The sequence below is a fragment of the Chelonoidis abingdonii genome, chromosome 2, assembly GCF_003597395.2.
Source record: "Chelonoidis abingdonii isolate Lonesome George chromosome 2, CheloAbing_2.0, whole genome shotgun sequence".
In the NCBI taxonomy this organism is placed as follows: domain Eukaryota; kingdom Metazoa; phylum Chordata; order Testudines; family Testudinidae; genus Chelonoidis; species Chelonoidis abingdonii.
Window position 1 is genome coordinate 43,584,636 of NC_133770.1, and position 22,099 is coordinate 43,606,734.

Here is a 22,099-nt window from a genome sequence, read left to right on the forward strand (position 1 = left end):
TTTTTAAGATTGACTCTTTTCCATTCAGGACAGGAAACCTTTTTGAAACCTTGAAATGTTTTATGGGATAGGAAGATCATTTTTCTTCCAGCTCTGATTGACATCAGCACCAATACAGGTTGAGGGGAATACTGGAGACACTCAGCATCTCACCATACTGGGCCAGTAACTAGCACACTTAGTTAAAAACCCTGGACCAAACTGATTCCTGGTGTAACTCCAGACGTTTCACTGCAGTAGCAACAAGGATAAATTTGACTCATTATGTTTTGGTTTTAAAATATACTTTTATGTTACAAGAAGACCCAAAATAGGAACAGTGTCTGGCTTGCTGAAGTTCTTTAATGTAGTTGTGGAACAGCTGGTTTTGGGAATAACCAGAGCACTCTAACACCCCTTGTTGTTGAACTGGATTGAGGATGGGGGAAGAACATGTTGACTGAGTGTGCAAGTCCACAGGAGTGTAGGCTGTGATGCAGGCAATGAGAGGGAGGTATGGGACATTTTGAATGACAGAGCAAGTTAAACCCACTCTTTATAAATCCATATAGTCTTGACAAGGGTATGCTATTGCCAAGGGAATCAATGACCTGAAAACTCATGTAAAGCAAGTTACTAAAAGTCCTACGTAGTGTAGAGGAAACTGACTTTTTATTAGAGTCACAAGGGAATACACTATACCTAGACAAAGAATAGGTTGCCTGAGTCAAAGTAAGACATTTTAAGTAGCTTGCGTACATGAAGAGAAGAACAACAAAATAATCAAACTTCAATAAAGTAAAAAGTTAGAACATAGTTTTCTAATCTAGTGTCTGCTTTCCATGGAAGTACTGAAAAGTAACCAACTGCCCAAATACTAATGTGCTTTTATTTCCTATGCCAAAACTTCCCAAATTTCATTAAGTACTTAGTCTAGGTTAGGGTTGTTGAGTTATCTCTAGTCAGCAACAATAAAAAGAAATATGAACAGCTAATAAAAAAAGATGCAATTCTGCCCAAATTTATTAAAACTATTATTCAGTTGTAAGAGCAGATGATCATTCAGAGTATTCACTTAGAATTATATTACATTATCTCTCTACAGAAACCAAAATCTTGTAATTTTTGGGCATTTTTACCATACATAGTATATATCATACTACCATATTGTCCATAATTCCTTCAGCATAAATCATTTAGAATAGTGTCTTTTTATGATAATATGGATGTATGATAACGATCACTTGCCAAAATGAGGATTTGAAGTACCAGTTTAGGAGGTACTTGCAATTATTTTAGTTGTTTTGCCTCAGAAGTTTTTTTTATAATTATTGTTCATAAATGCAGATACTTCATGTATATATAATACATTAGAATTCCTCTCATATGGATTATCTTGTGAAAACAAATATTTGTTAAAAATGTATTTTAAAAATATTAATCAAAGACCATGTATTTAGAAGCTGGTTTAATTACTTATCATAATCCATATCTGTTTTTTGGGGCCTTGATCCAGCACAGCATTTACATACGGGCTTAATTTTAATCACCTGAGTAGTCCTGTTGACTTCAGTAAAGCTACTCATATTCAGAAGTAGTTTGCTGGATCAGTGCAGGAGTGCTCAGCTTCATGCAGGCCTGAGCCCTGACAAGACTGTTGCCACTGTGGGGCATGGGGAAGGACTTTTCCCACTGCTTTTTCCCTTTGTGGGGTATGTAAAGCCCAAAATAAAAGGCAGCCACCACAGTGTCTCAGTGCATCTGGAAGGGGTGAGTTAAGCTCCCATGAGGCTGTGCAGAGGACTCCACAAGAGCAGTCTGTACAGTGGTGAGGAGCGAAGAGGGTGTAGCATAAGGCGAGGGCATGGCTCGTGGTTGTGTGGAATAAGTGCATCCAGAGGTGTGATGCAGATGGGTGGCTGTTCCTTCGATGTTCACTGCGCAAAGCCCATTTATCTTGCCTTCTAAATCCCTGTCTGATCAGGACTTCTAAATCCCTGTCTGATCAGGACTTTCTTGCACAATAGTTACCATGCAAGCAGTGTATGTCTCTGACAGTCTGGCAACCCTATAATTACATTTAAATGATAGTCTGTGAGAGACTGTTGAGTAAACATGTATTTACAGTATAAACCACAAACGCTCCAAAAGAGCCAAAATATAGCTTAGAATGTCAACTCTTACTATTATATGCTGGGTGTTTTTTGACTGCTGTAAACAAAAAAACAAGTAAAAATATGTTCAACTAATGCCAAAATCTGACTGAATTTCTCTGTTCTTCCTGCGTGAAAGTGAAAATTTTGGGCTCTCAGTAATGGTCCTGTCCTCCTTTTTGGGTACAAAGAGCCAGATTTTCAGAAGTGGCCATCTTCATTTTGCATGCAAATGGATGCTAAATTGGAGAAGTGCCCGAGTTGTGTACCCAGAAGCCCGTTGGCACTTACAAATGCAAAATTTGTGCATGAAACATAGGTGGCCGTTTCTGAAGACATTATGCCTGAAATCTTTGACTGGTTGCTCTATATATTGTTACTGTGGATAAATCTCCTGAGAATAATCCCCAGAGATTATTTTCGGAGGCTGGTTTTGTAGTCCTAGGGTTACTTGTGTTAATAAGAAGGCCTTTGTGTAACCTTTCAAAAGTCTATTGTTAGTGCCAGCAAAATTAACCTCCATGCTTTTCTACACTCATCTATATTGTAAAACCTAATAGAACTTTTCATATATAATTTTTTTGTTGTTTTTAAGGTATAGTCACTATGTAGAAGGAACAGGGTCAGTGCTGCAGACAGCAGAGGATTTGCAGGTACAGGATGCATTGTGAATCATATCAGAATGATTTATTGTTAATTTTTTTCTTACTACTTTGGCTTAACTGTTCTGGATTTATTATAACCAAAAATGTCTTCAGGACCAAATCTTACAGCACAGAGCAACTATCTCTCCAGATAATCAGGTATTTCCAATTAATTTACTATGAGTACCCAGATGGAGTATATTAAAGTCACGGTTATGTGGGAAGAATGTGAGCATGCTACTATTTTATCATTCCTATTGCTATGCAGAATATTCACAATGAAACCTGAAAACCTTAATATGGGCTGAGTCTGTGGATAGCTTACAGTACATCAGATTTTTGCCTCTAGGGCCATTTATGGGCCAGTTTTTGCACACAGATGACCCTATTCTATGGTAAAAATATCAAACAAAACTCATTTTTTTTACATTTCAAAAGTATTATATTTTGCATTGAAACACAACATTTTGAAATAGTCCACTTTTTAATGTGAAGTTCATCAAAAAGTGACACTTTAGGAAAAGTAAAAAAAATGAAATGGCAGGCTTTTTTGATGAAACATCACAGAAAAAAAAATTAGGTTATCTGAAAACAGTTATCATACATATATGGAAAAACTTCACTTTTTAATCCTTGGCCAGGATTTAAATAGCGTTTTTGTGTGTACGAGGAATGCAGTGTTGGAACATAGAGGAATATCAAAGGTATCATGTTTAACAAAGTATTCATAGCATAATTTTAGTACAGGATGTTAGTTCTTGCTTATTAAGTCATTTCTGTTCTCCAGTATTCGACTGCAGGGTATTATCCTGTGGCTGCATATTTGAATATTTGTGTAGCCTCTGACTTGAGAAAAAATGATTACTCGTTCTTGACAGCATGATGGTTTTCTTGTAAACTGTAATTGGTGAGACATTTGAGTGCAGAAGTATAGCACAAACTATACTTTCAAATATAATACACAGCCATACTGTTGTTTTCAGCAATGCAATCACCTTAAATTATTTCATTAAGATACTTTTTCTGTAATTTTATGTAGTCATTGTCCATCATCCATATCTGTTGTTTTGTACTTTCCTCACAGCTACAATCAGTGTTTAAATCCATTGAGATGCTATCAGAAGGAGAGAAGCTTATGAAACTGTCAACACTAAAACTGCGATATTTTACTCCTAGAGAAGTAGCAAATCTCCATGGATTCCCTCCAGAATTTGGTACGTGCCTCTGAATTTCCCCTGTCTCTTGTCTAGTCTTCAGAACTACAACCAGAATTGCCAAGCTGGCATTTTGAAGAAGAATGCTGCATTTTTATGTGTGTTACCACAATATGACTTTTGTGATGGATTATTATTATTTGGTGACCATTTCTCTAAACTTTTATCAGTTTTTCCCAGTTTATAAGAACAAACTTGTGTGTTGTGTAGCCAAATAGGCTTGTTAATGTGAACTGGGAAAAACAACGAGTTTGGAATGAAAAGTTGCTGTATTATTAAAAGGCAGTGAAGAGAGACACTCGATTGACTTAGTTTTTGTTCCCTCTAATTTAGGGTTTGTTTGTTTTTTGTTTCCAACACGTGAGATGCAGAAAGCTGTCCATTATCATAATTCACATTCTCTTTTGACTTTAAGAATAGATTTCTTGGTGCTTTTAGCGTTCAACTGTTGGAAAATGTAATTACAATATGGAACAATAAAAGACTAATTGTTTTGTTGCAGTCAATATTATAGGTCCCATAAGGTTAACACAGCAACGTTATGAAAACTGCCCCCTTCTTTCTGGCACCTGTGACTTGCTTTCAGGAGGATGACATCATGCTTTTCTCTTTCCTGTTCTCTCCTGTTGTTGATACAGGATGATAGAGAGGTAGGAGAATGACCCAAAACAAGGCAATACTTGGGGCCTAATTCTCATATATGATGTTACAGCTCTGCCAGTGCAACGTAAAGGGGCCGTGGTGTAATGAGAATCGGGCCCTTTATGTTTTGTGGAAAAACAAACTGAAGGCAAGTAGAGTCTGCATACTCTGCCAGTGTGTGTCACCAGCAGAGCAGCATCCTTAAAAAGCAAATGTGATCTAAATTATATGAGACAAGGTCCAAAATCGTGCACCGAGCCCTGTAAACTGTATTAGGTACTAACTCACTCCCTCTGGTGATGTTCGCTATACATAGGCCAAGGAAGTACAAAGTCTGAGATAATTTCTCCAGGCAGGTGAGGGAGCATGGTCTGAGAAAATGTGTCTAGTGTGGTCTGTCCAGTCCAAGATAAAGGAGGCCCAAGAGCTGCTATTGGTCTAGCTGGCTTATAGGCGTCTATATATATAATGTTTTAAACCTGTGTAAATCTTGAGCCTAACACAGTGGATTGTGTGAGGAATGTGGCTGGGGATCCCGGGGGAGGAATTCAGGCACAAATGAGCCTTTGGAGGGGAGTGACTGCCCAAGTCTAGGTGCCAGGGAGCTGGGCAGAATGGCTGGAGCTGGCAGGAGATGCTTTTCACTACAATAGTTTGCATTCAGGGACTTAATAACTGGCAGAGACAGCTGGAACAACTCCTCCTAGCCACCTCCTGGGCATCCTCCCTTGGCTCAGCCTCTCCCAAGCAAGGAAACTTGGAAACTTTCTGAATCAGCACATTCTGGCTGCTATGACCACATCCCCCTTCCAGCCAGAATTGCCATCTCTGGGGGCTCTACTGCTAGACTAAGCAGCAGAGAATCCTGTGGCACCTTATAGACCCACCCTCCCGCCCCCATTAACTGTGCCAGTGAAGCTGAATTAGCATAGATTGCAGGGAAAGCTGTGCTTCATGGCCGTTTGTAAAATCTTAACAATGTCTGTGTTGCTCCCCGTAGGCTTGATCCAAAATCCATTGAGCTCAGTGGGAGATATTCCAGTGGGGTGTGGCTCAGATACAGTGTGGCAGACACTTGTGTGTATTGCAGCTCTCGGTAACTGCATCAGGAAATGTTTGTGCAAGTTCCAGTAGATAAGAAGAGCAGGGAGAGACCAGACTAACTTAGTCTTTGTATTGTATGTTGTCTTTGTTTTAGGTTTTCCTGACAAGATAACAATAAAGCAACGCTACCGCCTCCTGGGAAACAGTCTCAATGTACATGTAGTGGCTAAACTGATCTCACTTCTGACTGGATGATTTTTAACCCAAACTTGATGAGTACTGTCTGGCATAGGTCCTGCTAACTCGGAATGTACTTTCCTTCTTTGAGAGACTTAGTAAAAGTTGTGGCAGCTTTACAAAAATCATCACTAACGTTTTAAATATCCTGCAAAGTATCTATCTGGAATAGATTTATTCTGCTGAACAACTGGTATATCTTGAGTACCTTTGTTTATGGAGGATCTGAACTGTTGTAGCAAACAGTTACACTACTAAAATGGAAGTTGCCAATACTGACCCTATTTAAATTTTATTTATATCTTGTAAAATACGAACTGCAGCACTTGCCAATGAAAACAGGTAAAACCGTCACTTCATCTTAAAACAAGTCTGTCTAGAAGCTGTCGTTTAAAATAAAACATGTGACTGGCAGTTATTTTAATAAAGTTCAGATAATGTGTTCTACATGTAGAATATCTTTAGCTGTAAATATTAGCTTGCTCTAGTCTTAAAAAAAAAAAGCTACTGTGAATATCTTCTGACAATTTATTGTAATTTTGATAAGTTTTTACAATAAATGTAATTTTTGTAAAACTGATAAGTTCAGTATTTATATATAATATTTTTTTAAATAGACCTGATGCCAAATCTAACATAAGTATCCATCTAATCTTTCTGGGTACTTATTACTCCAGCTCACAATCACGGCTGAGCCTGGTGTGAATTGTTTAATGGTAACCTTAGAAAAATTACAACCCTGACACTGACCTCACTGATCATGTGCTATCTTTTCATAGAATCATAGCATATCAGGATTGGAAGGGATCTCAGGAAGTCGTCTTGTCCAACCCCCTGTTCAAAGCAGGACCAATCCCCAACTAAATCATCCCAGACAGGGCTTTGTCAAGCCTGACCTCAAAAACCTCTAAGGAAGGAGATTCCACCACCTCCCTTGGTAACCCATTCCAGTGCTTCACAAGCCTGCTACTGAAAAAGTTTTTCCTAATATCCAACCTAAACCTCCCCCACTGCAACTTGAGATCATTACTCCTTGTTCTGTCATCTGCTACCACTGAGAACAGTCTAGATCCATCCTCTTTGGAACCCCCTTTCAGGTAGTTGAAAGTAGCTATCAAATCCCCCCTCATTCTTCTCTTCTGCTATTAAACAATCCCAGTTCCCTCAGCCTCTCCTCATAAGTCATGTGCTCCAGCCCTCTAATAATTTTTGTCGCCCTCTGCTGGACTTTTTCCAATTTTTCCACATCCTCCTTGTAGTGTGGGACCCAAAACTGGACACAGTATTCTAGATGAGGCCTCACCAATGTTGAATAGAGGGGAATGATCACATCCCTCGATCTGTTGGCAGTGCCCCTACTTATACAGCCCAAAATGCTGTTAGCCTTCTTGGCAACAAGGGCACACTGTCAACTCATATCCAGCTTCTTGTCCACTGTAACCCCTAGCCAGGGCCGGTGCAATCACTAGGCAAATTAGGCGGCCGCCTAGGGCACCAAGATTTGAGGGCGCCAAAAAGCAGTGCCCAAAATGTCTGGGATGTTCACCCGGCGCCGGCTAAATGTGTAACCCTCTTCACGCCGCTGTGCAAGGGGGTGCTGTGGCTTTGATCATCTCCGGCCGGCCGGCCGGGAAGTGATGTCATTCCTCCTCCAGCTGCTGTGGGTGCTGCGCTGCTCCGGCTCTGCCCCAGGGCCCCCACCCCTGCTCAGCTCTGCCCCAACTCAGAACTACAACCGAGCCTGCACTCACCGGTGGCAAAAAATACAGAGACCTGGCGCCAGCCGCGCTGCCGGTGAGTGCTGGGGGGTGTTTCCCCCCTGCCCCCTAAGCCAGCCCTGCCCTCCTCCCACCCCCACCCACAGAGGCCTGGGGCACCATCACTCCCCCGCAGGAGGGCTGCGTAGGGCCCCAGAATATCTAGGGATGGCCCTGGTACCCGCCACCCTGCCTGCAGCCAGCCCCTGCTGCACTCCCTGCCCTGCCCGCAGCCAGCCCCATACCTCCTTGTCTCCAGCCAACCCCTGCTGCACCCCCCTGCTCGTAGCCAGCCAGCCCCACACTCCCCTGTCTCCAGGCAACCTCTGCCGCACCCCTCTGCCTGAAACTAGCCCCACACCCCCTGTCTCCAGCCAACCTCTGCCGCAGCTCCCTGCTCAAAGCCAGCCAGCCCCACACTGTCAGGGTAATTCATTTATTTTCATTAAATATGTAGACTAAATAATGAAATTAATAAATTTTCAAGCCAAATGTGTATTAATTCTAATGACCAATGCCACATTATGCTGTATTCATTTTTGAAAGTTTATAAAGTGGGGGTGGGGAATGCAAGGTGGAAGTTTCGCCTAGGACGCAAAGTATCTTTGCACTGGCCCTGCCCCTAATTTCTTTTCTGCAGAGCTGCCTAGCCTTTCAGTCCTTCATCTGTAGCAGTGCATGGGATTCTTCCGTTCTAAGTGCAGGACTCTGCACTTGTCCTTGTTGAACCTCATCAGGTTTCTTTTGGCCCAATCCTCTAATTTGTCTAGGTCTCTCTGTATGCTATCCCTACCCTCCAGTGTATTTACCACTCCTCCCAGTTTAGTGTCATCTGCAAACTTGCTGAGGGTGCAGTCCACGCCATCCTCCAGATCATTAAGGAAGATATTGAACAAAACCAGCCCCAGGACCGACCCTTGGGGCACTCCGCTTGATACCAGCTGTCAACTAGACATGAAGCCATTGATCACTACCTGTTGAGTCCGACAATCAAGCCAGCTTTCTATCCATCTTATAGCCCATTCATCCAGCCCATACCATTTTAACTTGCAAGCAAGAATACTGTGGGAGACCGTATCAAAAGCTTTGCTAAAGTCAAGGAATATCATGTCCACTGCTTTCCCCTTATCTACAGAGCCAGTTATCTCGTCATATTTCTCCCTCCTGCTTCTACCATGCTGTGGCCTGAGTCCCCTGCAATGTATCCTCAGTCCAGAAATAGTTTGGAAAAATCCATGGCTGCGGGGTCCATGAAGTCGGGCCCCATGAGCGGCTGGACAGGGCAGTTTAGCTGCATGCAGTCCTCTGTCTTGACCCTCTCCCCTGTGGATGCATCCACCTCTGTGCCAACTGTATGGAAAAAAGGGAAACGAAGGGAAAGGGAGCGGGGGCAGGGGACATGTAATTGCAGGTAGGGAGTTTGTTGTTTGCTTGGTTTCACTATTTGCTCTTGTTCATGCACTTTTTGTTTTGGAAAAGTTCTGTCATGACTGATACTTTGGTGTGGTAATGGCAGCAGGCCGGCTTGGCAATGAGTGAACGTTGTATTGTTTTAATACAAGCTATAAATAAAGCTTTTTATGTCATCAGGAAAGTTCATTGCTATCACTGCATCTCATCTTACAATCAGTATTTAAAATAATAAAGGTAAACACATGATGAAGACCAATTAGGCATTAGTAATCAAACTCTATTCCTCTATGCACTTAGGTACAGCAATCCACATTTCATCACTTCCTTGACGGAATCCATACAATCATCCCCTGCTCCCCTATTGCATAAGTTGCCATGCAACATACTTGGTGAATATGACAGTCAAGCCCCCTTGTGGTGGAGTGTTCATACCACACTTGCCCTGAAAGGATTAATGCAGTCTGAGAAGGGGGCTAATTAACCTGAGGGGAATCAGTTGGCTAAGTAACCCACTGACTGAGTGAGGGAGCCCAGCTGAGAGCAACAAGCTGGGCTGGTCTTACAAAAACAGGAACTTAGCAACAGAGGTGGCTGCTGGGAAGAAGGTTATAGTCACTCATACATATAGTCTGCAGTTGCTCCCTGGGAGGAGGGAGTGGTGAGGCTGGCAAACCCACAGGGGTGGGTGGGGGGTGCCACATGGTGAGGAATGGGCTCAGGGAAAGGCAGTGAAATCCAGGAGGGAACACTGACTGCTGACTATATGCTGCCTGAGCCGGAGCCTGAAAGGGAGGGCAGGCCTGGGCTCTTCTGCCAGCCTTGAGGGAGTGGCACTATGTGGTAGCAAATACCCAGGATTGCCAAAGGAGGACTTTGGTACTCAGAAAGAGGAAAATGCAGATAGTGACCTGGTTGGAGAGTTGAGTCACAGAGACAGCAGCAGCTCGAGGAGCAACAGAGGGACTGCAGGTGGACAGAGAGGTGGGGGACAGCGGGCAACTGTGGGAAGGGATGTCAACCTGGAAGCTAATCCCCAGAATGACCAGGAGGAGGCACCAGTTGAGCACCCATCTCATCCCTCTGACACTGAAGCTCCCCAGTTGATTAGCCCCTTCTCTCCCACCAGCACAATCATAGAGGTACTATTCCCCGACTTCCTTTGGGCCATGCAAATCCACAGTGTGAGAACACAAAGCACCTCAGAGTTCTGTTCTCCAGGTGCATCCACCCATGGTAGCTGCACTTGTTTGGCTGAGGGTACTAATTCAGTAGCCTCTTGCTGTCATAGGTCTATTCAGAACGAAATATCTCACCTGTGGCTTCACAAAGATTGTGGTGAGCACAGCAACCTACATTCAGGCTGACAGCATTGATGACACTGGCATCCAGATGGGTCTGTAAAGCTCTCTAACAGGATTTCAATCTGCCAAAAGCACATTCAACAACCATTCTCCGCCTGAGTGTAATTAAACCTTTTGCCAGAGCCTCTGACATCAAGGAATGGTTTCATTAGCCAAGACGAAAGGGAGTATGCAGGGTCCCCTGAATAGTTGTGTTGAAAGTAATTCCATTTGTGACATTGTCATTTGGTGGGAATAGTGTCCCATCTGTCCATTAATGTAGACTCCCAATCAGAAAATCTGTAGCATTGTGAACTCTACCGTGCAGCCCAGGTCAACATTCATAAACCACCTTTGGTCTATGAGGGCCTGCATAATAATAGAATAGTACCCTTTGTAGTTTAGGTACTTATGTACTCCTTGAGGAGGACAAACTATGGGCACATAAGTCCCATCAATGGCCCGGCGCAGTAAGGGAACTCCATTCTACAGTAGTTAACTCAGGAATATCTTTTGTCTGCCACCTCGGGGTAAATACATGCAACCACTTTACCCACAGTTGACTTTCCTACTGCAAACTAGTGGCAGTGGACCTGTAGAAGTCTAGGGTAGCCAACTCCAGACAGCTACAGCAACCCACTTCTGGACTGGCAAAGGTGGCCTCATGCGTGTGTCTTTATGCTGGAGGGTCAGGGCAAGCTGCTCATAAAACTCCAGAGATATAGCTTTCTTCATGCTTAAGTTCTGGACATACTGCTAGTCATCTCTGGTCTGCATGGCCATGTGATCCCACCAGTCTGACCCCTGGATGCCAGAGACAGTTCCACCTGGGAGTACAATTCCTGAACTAGAGCTCCTCTTGGATAAATAAGGTGGGACTAGATTGTGCAGCCGCCTGGCTGCTGTGGCAAGCAGGCTGGCAATGGCAGGCAGCAAAGAGTCAGCTCACCACTGAAATAGACTCACCCAAGGACCAATGTAATGAGTTGGAGCAGGAACGGGATATGTGGAAGGCACAGGCTCTGACTGCTAGCACCCAGCCGTCTTCTCTCTCTGTAGCTGCAGTACAGGTGACAGCAGCAGAGGAGGCGTGGGAGCGGGTGGAAGTAGAGAATGCTGCTCTGAGCCAGGCAGTTACCTGCCTGAAGGATCTGGTCCTGGAGAGGTCCGCCTGGGAGAACAGGGCCCAGGGGGCTTATTCAGCCCAGGTCACCGCCGTTGGGGTGAAAATCCAGGGGGATGTGGGACCATATGATGAATGGGAAAGGGATGTCTGGTGTGATCTGGATCCCCCAGATCTGGACTCCGGGTGGCCGGACCCCAGACACCACGGACAACTCAAACAAACAAGGTCTGCTGCAGTGCAAGCACTGTGCTAATTTGTTTCTAAGCTGCTATCTTTCAGCCTCTAAACCAAAACATCAGGAGAGCTGGTACCAGCTGAAGAGTTACAGAAATACCGTGGTTAATAGTGTTGCGACAAAGTCTGTGTTGCATGTTCTGTGTTCCCTGTTCTGTGTCTGTCTCTGGTGGGTGTCCTGTGCTAGCATTGGGTCCAGAAAGAGGGGGGATACTACACTAAACAGGGTAAATGCCTTTTCCTTTCTCTACTTCCTTCATCTCCAACCAAATTATCAATCACATCCATGTCTGTCCAAAAGACTTTAGTCCCCAATACATCAGGTTGATTTTTTGTTAGGTTCTCTAATAATCATTTTGTTGTTAAGTTTTGTTATTGATACTGGCACGCCTACAAATCTTATTTGTTGTGTGTACTTAAGGGTTAGGACTGACTTTTATTGTTTAATGGCTATTGCAGCATCAAACTTGGGCCTCATTTTGTTTGTCAATATACCCAATTATTGTAATGGTGATGGTTTTATTGTATTCCCAATTATTATTGTGATTGTTTGCATTTATGTTTATATTATATCTGGTGTTAGTCAGTTGTAATGGTTTTAATTATATTTATCTGGTTATGACTGATGGTTTGTTTGCAACAGATCACCTGTCCCCTACGACAACTACTGTAATGATCATAGATCAAGGGTCGGAGCTTTGTAGGAACAGCAGTGGTCTGTATGCTCTGTATAACCTGTATGCTCAAAAGGTCTGTTACACTTTCCCCCCCGAACTTTGTCTCTTTTCACTCTTTGAATACCTGTGAAGTGGCTTTCCCCCACCCCTCCCTCCTGGAATGCTTGTGGGATGAATGGGCTAGTCGAACAGCTGGAGGATCAGAAGAGCTCCCTGACAGACAAGATATCTGAGACTCTAATTAGGCAACACTCAGACACCCAATGCATGGACACTGGCTGAGGTGGAGTGTGACCAACCAGACGCAGCCAAGTCATCTCTAGTCGCAGGCCATGAGGAGCAGATCCTTAAAAGCAGAAGGGGCCATGTGCTCAGCAGTGCACTCACAAGCTTGTACCTCCTGTGAAGGCCCTTCGCTCAGACCGCCTGGCCAGTGGTTCGCTGTGTTGCATTCCATGGTGCCACGGGAAGACTTACCTTCATCGCACCGTCAATCGCTGTACTGTGGGACACTTACCTTAACATCTCCAGTGCTGTGCCTGTCCTGGGAGTGTGAGTATGCAAGTGTGAATATGACCCTCCCGCCCCTTTCTTTTGAGCTTAGCTATCAGTATAATAAATGTGCTGCTTTCTGCCAAACTCTGGTGGGTCATTAGTCCTCCCGAAGCTTACTAGCTGGCCCAATTTCGGGTAACAATAGCAACCTGCTTCTGGACCAGCAAAGGTGGCCTCATGCGTGTCTTTATGCTGGAGGGTCAGGGCAAGCTGCTCATAAAGCTCCAGAGATGTAGCTTTCTTCATGCTTGAGTTCGGGACATACTGCTAGTCATCCCTGGTCTGCATGACCATGTGATCCCACCAGTCTGTGCTTGTGGCCCTGCACCAGAAGCACCAGTCTGTGTAGGGAGCAGGAGCATCAACAGCTAGACTGGTGTAATGATTTCATCAGCCAGCGTGAGTCTGCCATGCCTGGGCGTTGGTGGTGGTACTCCTCTTGCTCCATCATATGCTCTGTCAGGTGCCTGTGGTAGTCCAGAAAAGGCCGCTGAGATGTCTTATACCCCATGGAAGCTCTGCCCATTTCCTGACCCAAGAGTGAAACCGCAAGCAAGGGCAATCCTTGAAAAGGGGCCTTCACCATGTTGCTTGGCAGGCTGTGTGGGCTGGCTGTTCAAACTTCCTGTCGTGCAAAGTGGGCAGTAAAGTTTTCTCACAGTGCACCACAGTCAAAGGGTGGTGGGTGCTAGGGTGTCCGAGATGTTTTTGGTTTGACTCAGGTCTGCTTGCTATTGTGATGTGGATGGCAGAGCTCCAGGTTTGGGTCTTGGTTAGAAAATTCTTAATGTAGGGTTAACTACCAGTGCCCCAGGTTCTCCAACATGGGTCAGCTGCCTCGAGTCTCATTAACCTTGGGCTTACATTGCAGTGTAGACATACTATCTGACGGCAGGGGCAGGACATTCTTGTGAAAAGCCATGGGCTGCTGAGCTTTCCTCTTAGGTGAGGATGAAACCTAGATCCATTTCTTTATTTAGTCTCTTGCACTAATAGAGTAGCATAGGAGTCACCAAACTTACTCCGAGCCACCTACAACAATCTTCAGGCGTTCAAGAGCCGGGCACACCTGCCAGGAGCCGGAGGTTGGAGAGCTTCAGCCCTGCTTCTGCTGAAGCCCCGAGCCCTGACAGGTGTGTCCTGCAAGGCTGCAGCCCCGAGACCCCACTCCCTGCTGGGCAGAAGTGTCTACCACACCACCAAGGCAGAGATCCCAAGCTGCCCCCCAGTCTGGTAGGTGGAGAATGAGGGGTGGGGTGGGGAGGGGGGAAGAGGGGGCTCCGCAAGCCACACTTTAATGGTAAAGGAGCTGCATGTGGCTTGCGAGACACAGTTTGGCCACCCCTGGAGTGGCAGAAGGACCCAACAACATTCTCCTGGATAATCTACTATAAACCAAGGATAGGGCAAGGAGTTTAAGTCCTATTTTGAACAGAATTTGTTTTTACCCATAGTTTTATCATCAGCCCTACATACTGTGTTGATGGGGTGTGTTAGAAATGTATCTGACAACAGGATCAGTAACTGCCCTGTAATTGTACAGTGAAGACAAAGTTAATAAGCAATAGCTTTTTACTGCTAGTGGACTCAAAGTAAAGGGAATCTTTGTTCCTCTTTGGAGCAATCTACATGAGTACAAGCAAATATAGATGTATTTATGATTTATTTTTTAAAATGGTGTAATTTAATAATACGAAGTGAAATGGCTTATGGCAAGCTGCTAAAGTGACCATTCATGCTGCAAAGTTTAGGCACCCTGAGTATGACATTTAGGAATAAATGGTGCTATCTTATCTATGAGAGCTATAAGTGTGGATCAGCTGGAGAATGTAAAGCTCAAAAGCAACATGCAGTTAAAGTGAAATTTGAGAAAGCAGTTCAGAAAGAGCATTTCAGTTATTGCAAAGTTTTTAAAAAATTTGTTTTAATGTCTCAGATCAACTGTGCATATACAGCAGCTATTCATACATTTGTACACATAATGAAACTCTATTTTAAGTTATCTTAATGCCATGTTACATGGCCACACAATCTGTGCCTAGTGGAAGTCATCTTTAAAATGCAGTTTTACTCTGAAAAGTAATTATGTAAAAATGGTGGCTCTTTAGCCAACAGATCTGTTCTTTTACCACGTATTACTTTGACCTCACAGATTTCAGTGTCAAGAACACATTTTTACTGTTTTTCTCCTGTTAGACATGCAGAATCAATGCATCTAGATTGAGTGAACTGGATTTCCTGTTCCATTTAGTGCATTATTATTGAGCTCCATTGAGCTGCAGCTGTATAATCCCATGGATAGTAGTGCTAATTGCTTTTTTTTTTTTTTTTTTTCCAGAATCCCCAGTAATAAACGGTGTATAGGCCAGATTAGGCCACATCTTCTCCACTAATTTGCAGCCCTGTTATCTCTACATGACGTCCTCTGATACCTATACAATTCCATGGCCTCCCAAGAGATGGTATAAGGGTAAGTGATTAGAACTTGGAAGACGACTTTTATGGATGATGCACAAGAAGAATAGATTCCAGTTCTCGCTGTCTCAGCATTTTTGCTCTGCAGTGATAAAATGAGTAAAACACAGTCTGTGGTTCTGGAACAATTTTTATAATGGGAGCCATTGAACCAAACTCTGTATATAATGGAAACCACTTCAACCCAGGGGGTGCTGCAGAACTCCCACCCCCACAGTTCTAGCACCTATGAACACAGTTCATGTTACTTTACTTAAGTCAGAAGATATGACTGAATATACACAGGAAGCAGTGTAATCTTTACTGAGTCACTTTTCAGTGTAGAATCACACTTGAAAAACTCGCCAATTGTCTTAATTAATATCTTAGTTATCTAAACAATTTTATGTAATTTGTAGTAGTCAAGAAATTTTCTATACTCATTATGAAGAAAATTAGGTAATACTGCAGATAAACTATTTATCTAGCACATATTTAAAAGTGACTAATGAATGTAACCATTGTCTTCTCTAAAGAGAATTTTGAATCCTGATGCAGACTTTTCCAAAACTTGGCAATATTTGGATCTGGGGTTGGTTCAGGATCATATCAAGTCCTGTAGTTTCAGTGACAGCAACAAATGACTAAAACAAATAAACACATCATAAATTGTTACAATATCTCAGTAGTGAGCTATTCATCCCCTATTCATCCTCTGATTTCTCTATAGCTCACAATATTGTTAGATGTTCAAACTGCTGTTAACTATTTGAGTAAATTGGCCACCTTTATAAATATTAGATTCCCTTCCATTTCCTTTCTTAATTTGTTTAAAGTCAAAACCCATTACAAGTCTAATATATCTTGCTTCATGGACACTTGAAACCACTTACGGGTTTTGTGCACCGTCTTGAAAGAATATGCTTAAATCAATAGCGATTCCATTTTCTGCATTTGTGAAGGTGCACCCAGCACTACTGGGCAGTCTCAGACAAACCGTCTCTCAAGTAAAACCACACAGGAAAGGAATCTAGGGCAAATAATAGAGGAGTACAAACGGGTAGGAATAAAGCTTGAATTGAGCTGCAGTTTGTGCACCAAATTCAGCCATCATTTCCGCCCTTGCAAACATGGATTTAGCAGTGTTAACATTTTCATTTAAAAAAAAAAAAAGGGGGCGAGGGGACAAACTGTGTTTCCCTAGTTAATATCTAGTTTGAATAGGTAACTGATATATCCAGAGTACATGAGTAACTAAATAGCGAATTATGAAACTTTAGCAGTCTAAAATACTTGAATTCTTTTGATACATATTATATGTACCCCTGTTTATTTGATTGTCATGGGGAAAGGTCTGTCATGGTGTAATGGACTTATTTGCATGTCTCAGGAAAAGAAATACAGATACTTCAGATAGCCGGCCATCTATCAACACTTACGAGACAGTGCCCGGACTGTTCTCTTTGATAGTCTACCTCCGCCCCCGGCATGCCCATCAGATGAATTTGGCAAAGAGTGGGAGGAGGGGGCAGTACATGGACACCGAGAACCTGCCTGGTTTAAACAAGACTGTCCCTGAAGCTGAAGGGTGGCAGCCACACAGAGATTGGAGAGGTACTGGTTGTCTCTCCACCCCACCCCAGACTGAGGATTGGGGTGTCTGCTAAGTCTTGGGTAAGACGCATGTAGGTCTTCTGTTGTTTTAACCCTTTTCTCTGTTATGTCTCTGTGGATTAATAAATACTTTGTTGGAAGAAGCTGTTCTGATTCTTTGTACTACCTCGCAGTCGTAGCTCCAAAGGGAATCTGGACAGGTGGCAGCAGAGCCTGCTGAGTGATGGCAGTTGAGGTGCTGTAGTAGCCTGGAGACTCAGTATAAAACAGGTGTCAGTGGCAGGGTTCCACCCTGAGAGAAGTGAAAGCACAAGGCCTCACTTGGAAGGATGCCCACGGAGACTGAGTGAGGGGTCAAAGGGACAGCTAACCTTGAACCATAACAATTATCTTAATGAAATATGTAAATAACAGAAATAATAGGAATGAGCATACTATTCACTACATCTCGAGCATTGACTCGTCTTTCTCCGGTAATATATCAATAACTCCTTGTAATACACATAAAATGTGTAAAGGAAAGTGTGACGGGTTGGATCACAGAACCCCTGCTACCCGATGTGCCAAGACTACGGCCTGGTCTACACTACGCGTTAAAACTCGAATTAGCTAGCGAGAAAATCCGAGATTTAAGCTGGAGCCTCTAATAAACCACATCTACGAGGAGCCGTTATATCGATAGAAAGGGCTCTTAAATCGGGATCTTTACTGATAACTAAGAACCTCCTAGCCCCCAACGAGAGGAGTATCCACCGGCTCCTAAAGAAAATCGGTGGAGTTTTCACATGTGAAATATAATAAAGGAATAGAGGCGCGGACATTCTAACATCGTGCGCAATTAGGTTAGTGTGGACTCTAGATCCAAATTAACGACCGGTATGGTGGTCTTCTGACTGAACATTAAGAAACTACCTGTTTCGAAGAGCTATCTCACAAGGGTGCTATTGCAGCTAGAGTAGACACATGGAGCACTCACTGGGACGCTGGAATCTGAACCGGAATGCTGTGGCCAGGTAAGAACGAAGAGCAAGCCTGCGAAATCTTATATTTCATTTCCTGTTGCCCAGCGTGGAGCTCTGATACAGCACGGGGCAATGCAAGTCCCAAATCTCAAAAATGAGCTTCCAAGCACGGACCCGATACAGGAATACGGAATCTGATCGCGTATGGGAAATCAAATCTGTGTGCTAGATCAAAGCCTGTACAGAGACGAAAATGCCAAAGCGTTTGAAAAAAAATCTCCAGGCACACGAGTGCTTTGAGCAGTACAAGTGTAACGGGAAGCCAATAACTCAACGTAGACCCGTTGGAGGAGGGGTACTGAGGACTCCAAAGCTAGGCCCAACAGGTCCACCAGCAGTGCCCTATGAAAAAGTATTTGCGCATTCTATGGGCTGAGCTCGCATCCACGTAATTTCACCATGTCCAGCGCTGGAGTTCAGGTGAAATAGCGTCCTCTATAATTACTTAATCGTCCAACGCACCACACATTCGGAAGCAACGTGAAAGAAAAGGGAAAAGAAATCGTCGTGCTTCTTTCAATGTTCACTGCTATGATCCACTGGAATGCTCCTGGTAAAGAGCTCGCGATGCTGAGCAGTGAAAGTGCTTGTATTCGCTCCACACTCTCGCTACTCGCCCTCCCAGGTGGCAGATGGTGCGTAGTAACTGGTATACAGATCCTTTTCACACCGTGATGCTCCAATGCTTGAATAACTGCTCAATATCTCTAGGCTGGCCTGAAGGTGAGGCCGGCGTGGGGCGGCGGCTGGAGTTAAAAATAGAAGTGATTCCTGGTCAGTGACCCAGTAGATGGACATGAACAGGCTGTAACTGTCTCAGTCATAGCAACTAGGGGCGAAGCTTGCATCAGCCGCCTCCCTTGTCATGTGTAAAAGAAAGATTCTGTACTGCCTGGAGCTATCATAGCATGGGAATGCTGGGTTTCTCTCACCACAACTGCTAATATCCTGCATGGAAACTGTCAAGCCCGGGAGGGGCGCCCTACCCTTCATTTTATCTCACTAACAAGCACTGTTTCGTATTCCTGCCATTCTATAACTTCATGACAGCAACTGGAGGACACAGGCAACTGTAGCCACCGAAGGAAGTTGGGGGAGACGGAAAGACAACAGGGTGGGGTTGATGCAGGGGCACCCTCTGGAATGGCAGTAGCTCACATTTCTGCAGGATCCTGACACGGAGCAGCATGAGCCTCTGATACACTGTCTCTATTACCACTGCACCATATTCTAGGCAGGACTAGACCTTTTTTTAGCAAAACCATAAAGAAGGGATTGACTCAGAAGTTATTCCCAGTTTTGCTTTGCGCCCGCCGGCCTGATCTCGAAGCCAGGCACCCAATGAAGCACAGACAGTACAAGAGGCACAGATAACCGTCATGATCAATTGCCAACTTACCCTGAAGCAGGCTGCATGGGACAAGAACAACTGGTAACCGTCTCTGCTATCATGCAAAAGCAAATGAATGCTGCTGTGGTAAGAGCTGGAGTATTGTCTCTGTCCGCAGATCCAGTAGCACATAATGGTGACGTAAAAAAAAAGCTGAACGGCGCCATGGTTGCTGTGCCCATGTTTCCTGTCATATGTCGCTGACCATCTTGCCAGGCAATCCAGGGAAAAAGTGTGGCGAAAAATATTGCCTGCTGTAGCTTCTTCCCGAGGAAGGAATGACTGACCGACATTTACCCAGAACACTCCGTGACAATGAATTGTGCCCACATCAGCACCACTGGGCTCCTCAACCCCAGAATATCTAAAGGCGAGGGCAGGGGAGACTAGCGGGAGACTATGGAAAGCTATGGAAGAGCTACCTCACGTGCAACGCTCCGGAAACAACCCTAGCCTCGGACCATTGACGCACACCCGCCGAATAATGTGCTAGTGTGGCTGTGTGCACTCGACTTTATAAAATCTGTTTTGAATAAACCAGTTGATTATGTAAAATCGGAATAATCCCAGAGTGTAGATGTACCCTACGTCTGCTCCTGTTCCCTGCCGAGCTTGGGACCCAACTCTTCTTGCTGAGACCAGATGCGCCCCGTGTGCTCCAACGAAAGACCCAGTCAGATGTAGCTTGTCCAAAGGCTGCAGGCTTCACTGAAAGCACTAACAGAAGTGTTCCTGTCTTTAAACACTCAATGCCCACTCTCAAGATGGGGTCTAAACCCAAATTAAAGCCATTATTACTCTGGTATGAAGCTTAGGCAGGTAAACTCAAAATTGTTAAGCCCTCTATAACGTGATAGAGAATATCACAGTTGTTTGCTCCCCCAGGTATTAATACATACTCTGAGTTAATAAGTAAAAGGTGATTTTATTAAATACAGAAAGTAGGATTGAAGTGGTTCCAAGTAGTAACAGACAGAACAAAGTAAGTCATCAAGCAAAATAAAATAAAACACACAAATCTATCTCTAATCAAACTGAATACAGATAAGATCCTCACTAGTTCCAGAATGCTCCCTTTTACAGACTAATCTCCTTTTAGCCTGGGTCCAGCAATTACTCACACCCCTTGCACACTGTCCTTTGTTCCAGTTTCTTTCAAGTATCATGGGGGGTAGAGAGGCTCTCTCTTTAGCCAGCTGAAGATAAAATGGAGGAGTCTCCCAGGGATTTAAATAGATTTTTTCTTGTGGGTGGAGACCCCCTCCTCACTCCTATGCAGAGTCCAGCTTCAAGATGGAGTTTAGGAGTCACCTGGGCAAGTCACATGTCCATGCACGACTCACAGTTTTTACAGGTAGCAGCCATTGTTTACATGCTACCTTGAACTTCCTCAAGTAGACTTCTTATGTGGATTGGAGCTTTCCAAGATCCATTGTCCTTTAAGTGTTTCTTGATTAGATATTTAATTTCAACATTCCTTTCTTCAGGAACTGACCGAATGCTCTATTAAGTTTATTTAGAAATCAAGTCAGTACACAGCCAACATTCATAACTTCGAATACAAAAATGATACATGCATACAAATAGGATTAATACATCCCTAATGTTTTCCCACACTTAGGACCTGATCCATTGATAGAAAGCCTGTTCACCAAAAATAAAATGAAAATATTTTCTTTGTTTCATATTTTGGTCTATGCATGGAATTGATGCAATTGCAAGATATTCTTAACCTAAGATACAGTATGGAGTTTGGAAGTAAAACACAAGAATGATTAGTGCATAAGAATCTCAAAAAACTGAGTGTGCTGATTATATTTGAGTATTTCAAGTATTTGTACTGTATACATTTTAAAAATATATTAAGTTCTATTTAATTTATAATAAACTTCAGTAAAGAAATATGAATCTACCTATAGTAAAACATGTGGGGCATTTAAGCTATGTACTTATCGTGCTTACACACTTCAGCATACACTACTATTTATTAGTTGTGATAGCACCTAGGAGTCCGAGACACGTGTTAGTCATTTTACAAACACATAATACAAAGGTGGTCCCTGTCCCAAAGATCTTACAGTCTACTGATCAGACTGAATCATTTCAATAAACAAGCTGGGAAATTAAGAGATAGGAGGATGGATCCATTAGGAACTTCAGGGGTGTTATCCCAGAAGACTAAATATGAAAAATGGTAGTTTGTAAGACCAACTGAGACCCATGAGAAAATAATGCCAATGTGTTAGAAATAGGGATTAACTATAGCAGGGCAGGTGTGGGAAGGTCTTTGTGACTAAAAAGAAGACAAATCATAAACCTGATTTGAAGAAAAGAATTAAAGAGGAAGTGGAAATAGGAATCAAGCATAGAGGTTCATAAAGGGTAGTTAGAGGAGTGGAGCCAGCCAGCCACCCTGCAGGCCACAGGGGAACCGTGGGTCTCTTCTGGGTGATAGATGGGCAAGGGAACCATTAGAAGGCAAAACTCACCTGTTCCACAAACAAAAAAAAATCCATAGTTTGCATAGGGTGCATTACAGGTTTGCTGGTCATTCTTGGGTTCCAGACTAACTTCTGAGTCGTGTGTTCTCAATCTTGGGGTCAA

General features: G+C 43.5%; 1 protein-coding gene across 4 annotated transcripts in view; it reads left to right on the forward strand.

Annotated features, from left to right (window-relative positions):
• TRDMT1 (tRNA aspartic acid methyltransferase 1) overlaps positions 1-9,264 on the forward strand; it is a 45,247-nt gene extending 35,983 nt beyond the window's left edge. For all 4 annotated transcript variants that reach the window (XM_075062313.1, XM_075062314.1, XM_075062315.1 and 1 more), the window contains 3 exons: positions 2,728-2,785; positions 3,861-3,990; positions 5,831-9,264. In XM_075062313.1, the coding sequence (XP_074918414.1) occupies positions 2,728-2,785; positions 3,861-3,990; positions 5,831-5,931 (289 nt within the window). In that variant the 3' untranslated portion in view covers positions 5,932-9,264. The remainder of the gene's footprint in view (positions 1-2,727; positions 2,786-3,860; positions 3,991-5,830) is intronic.
• The last annotated feature ends 12,835 nt before the right edge of the window (positions 9,265-22,099 follow it).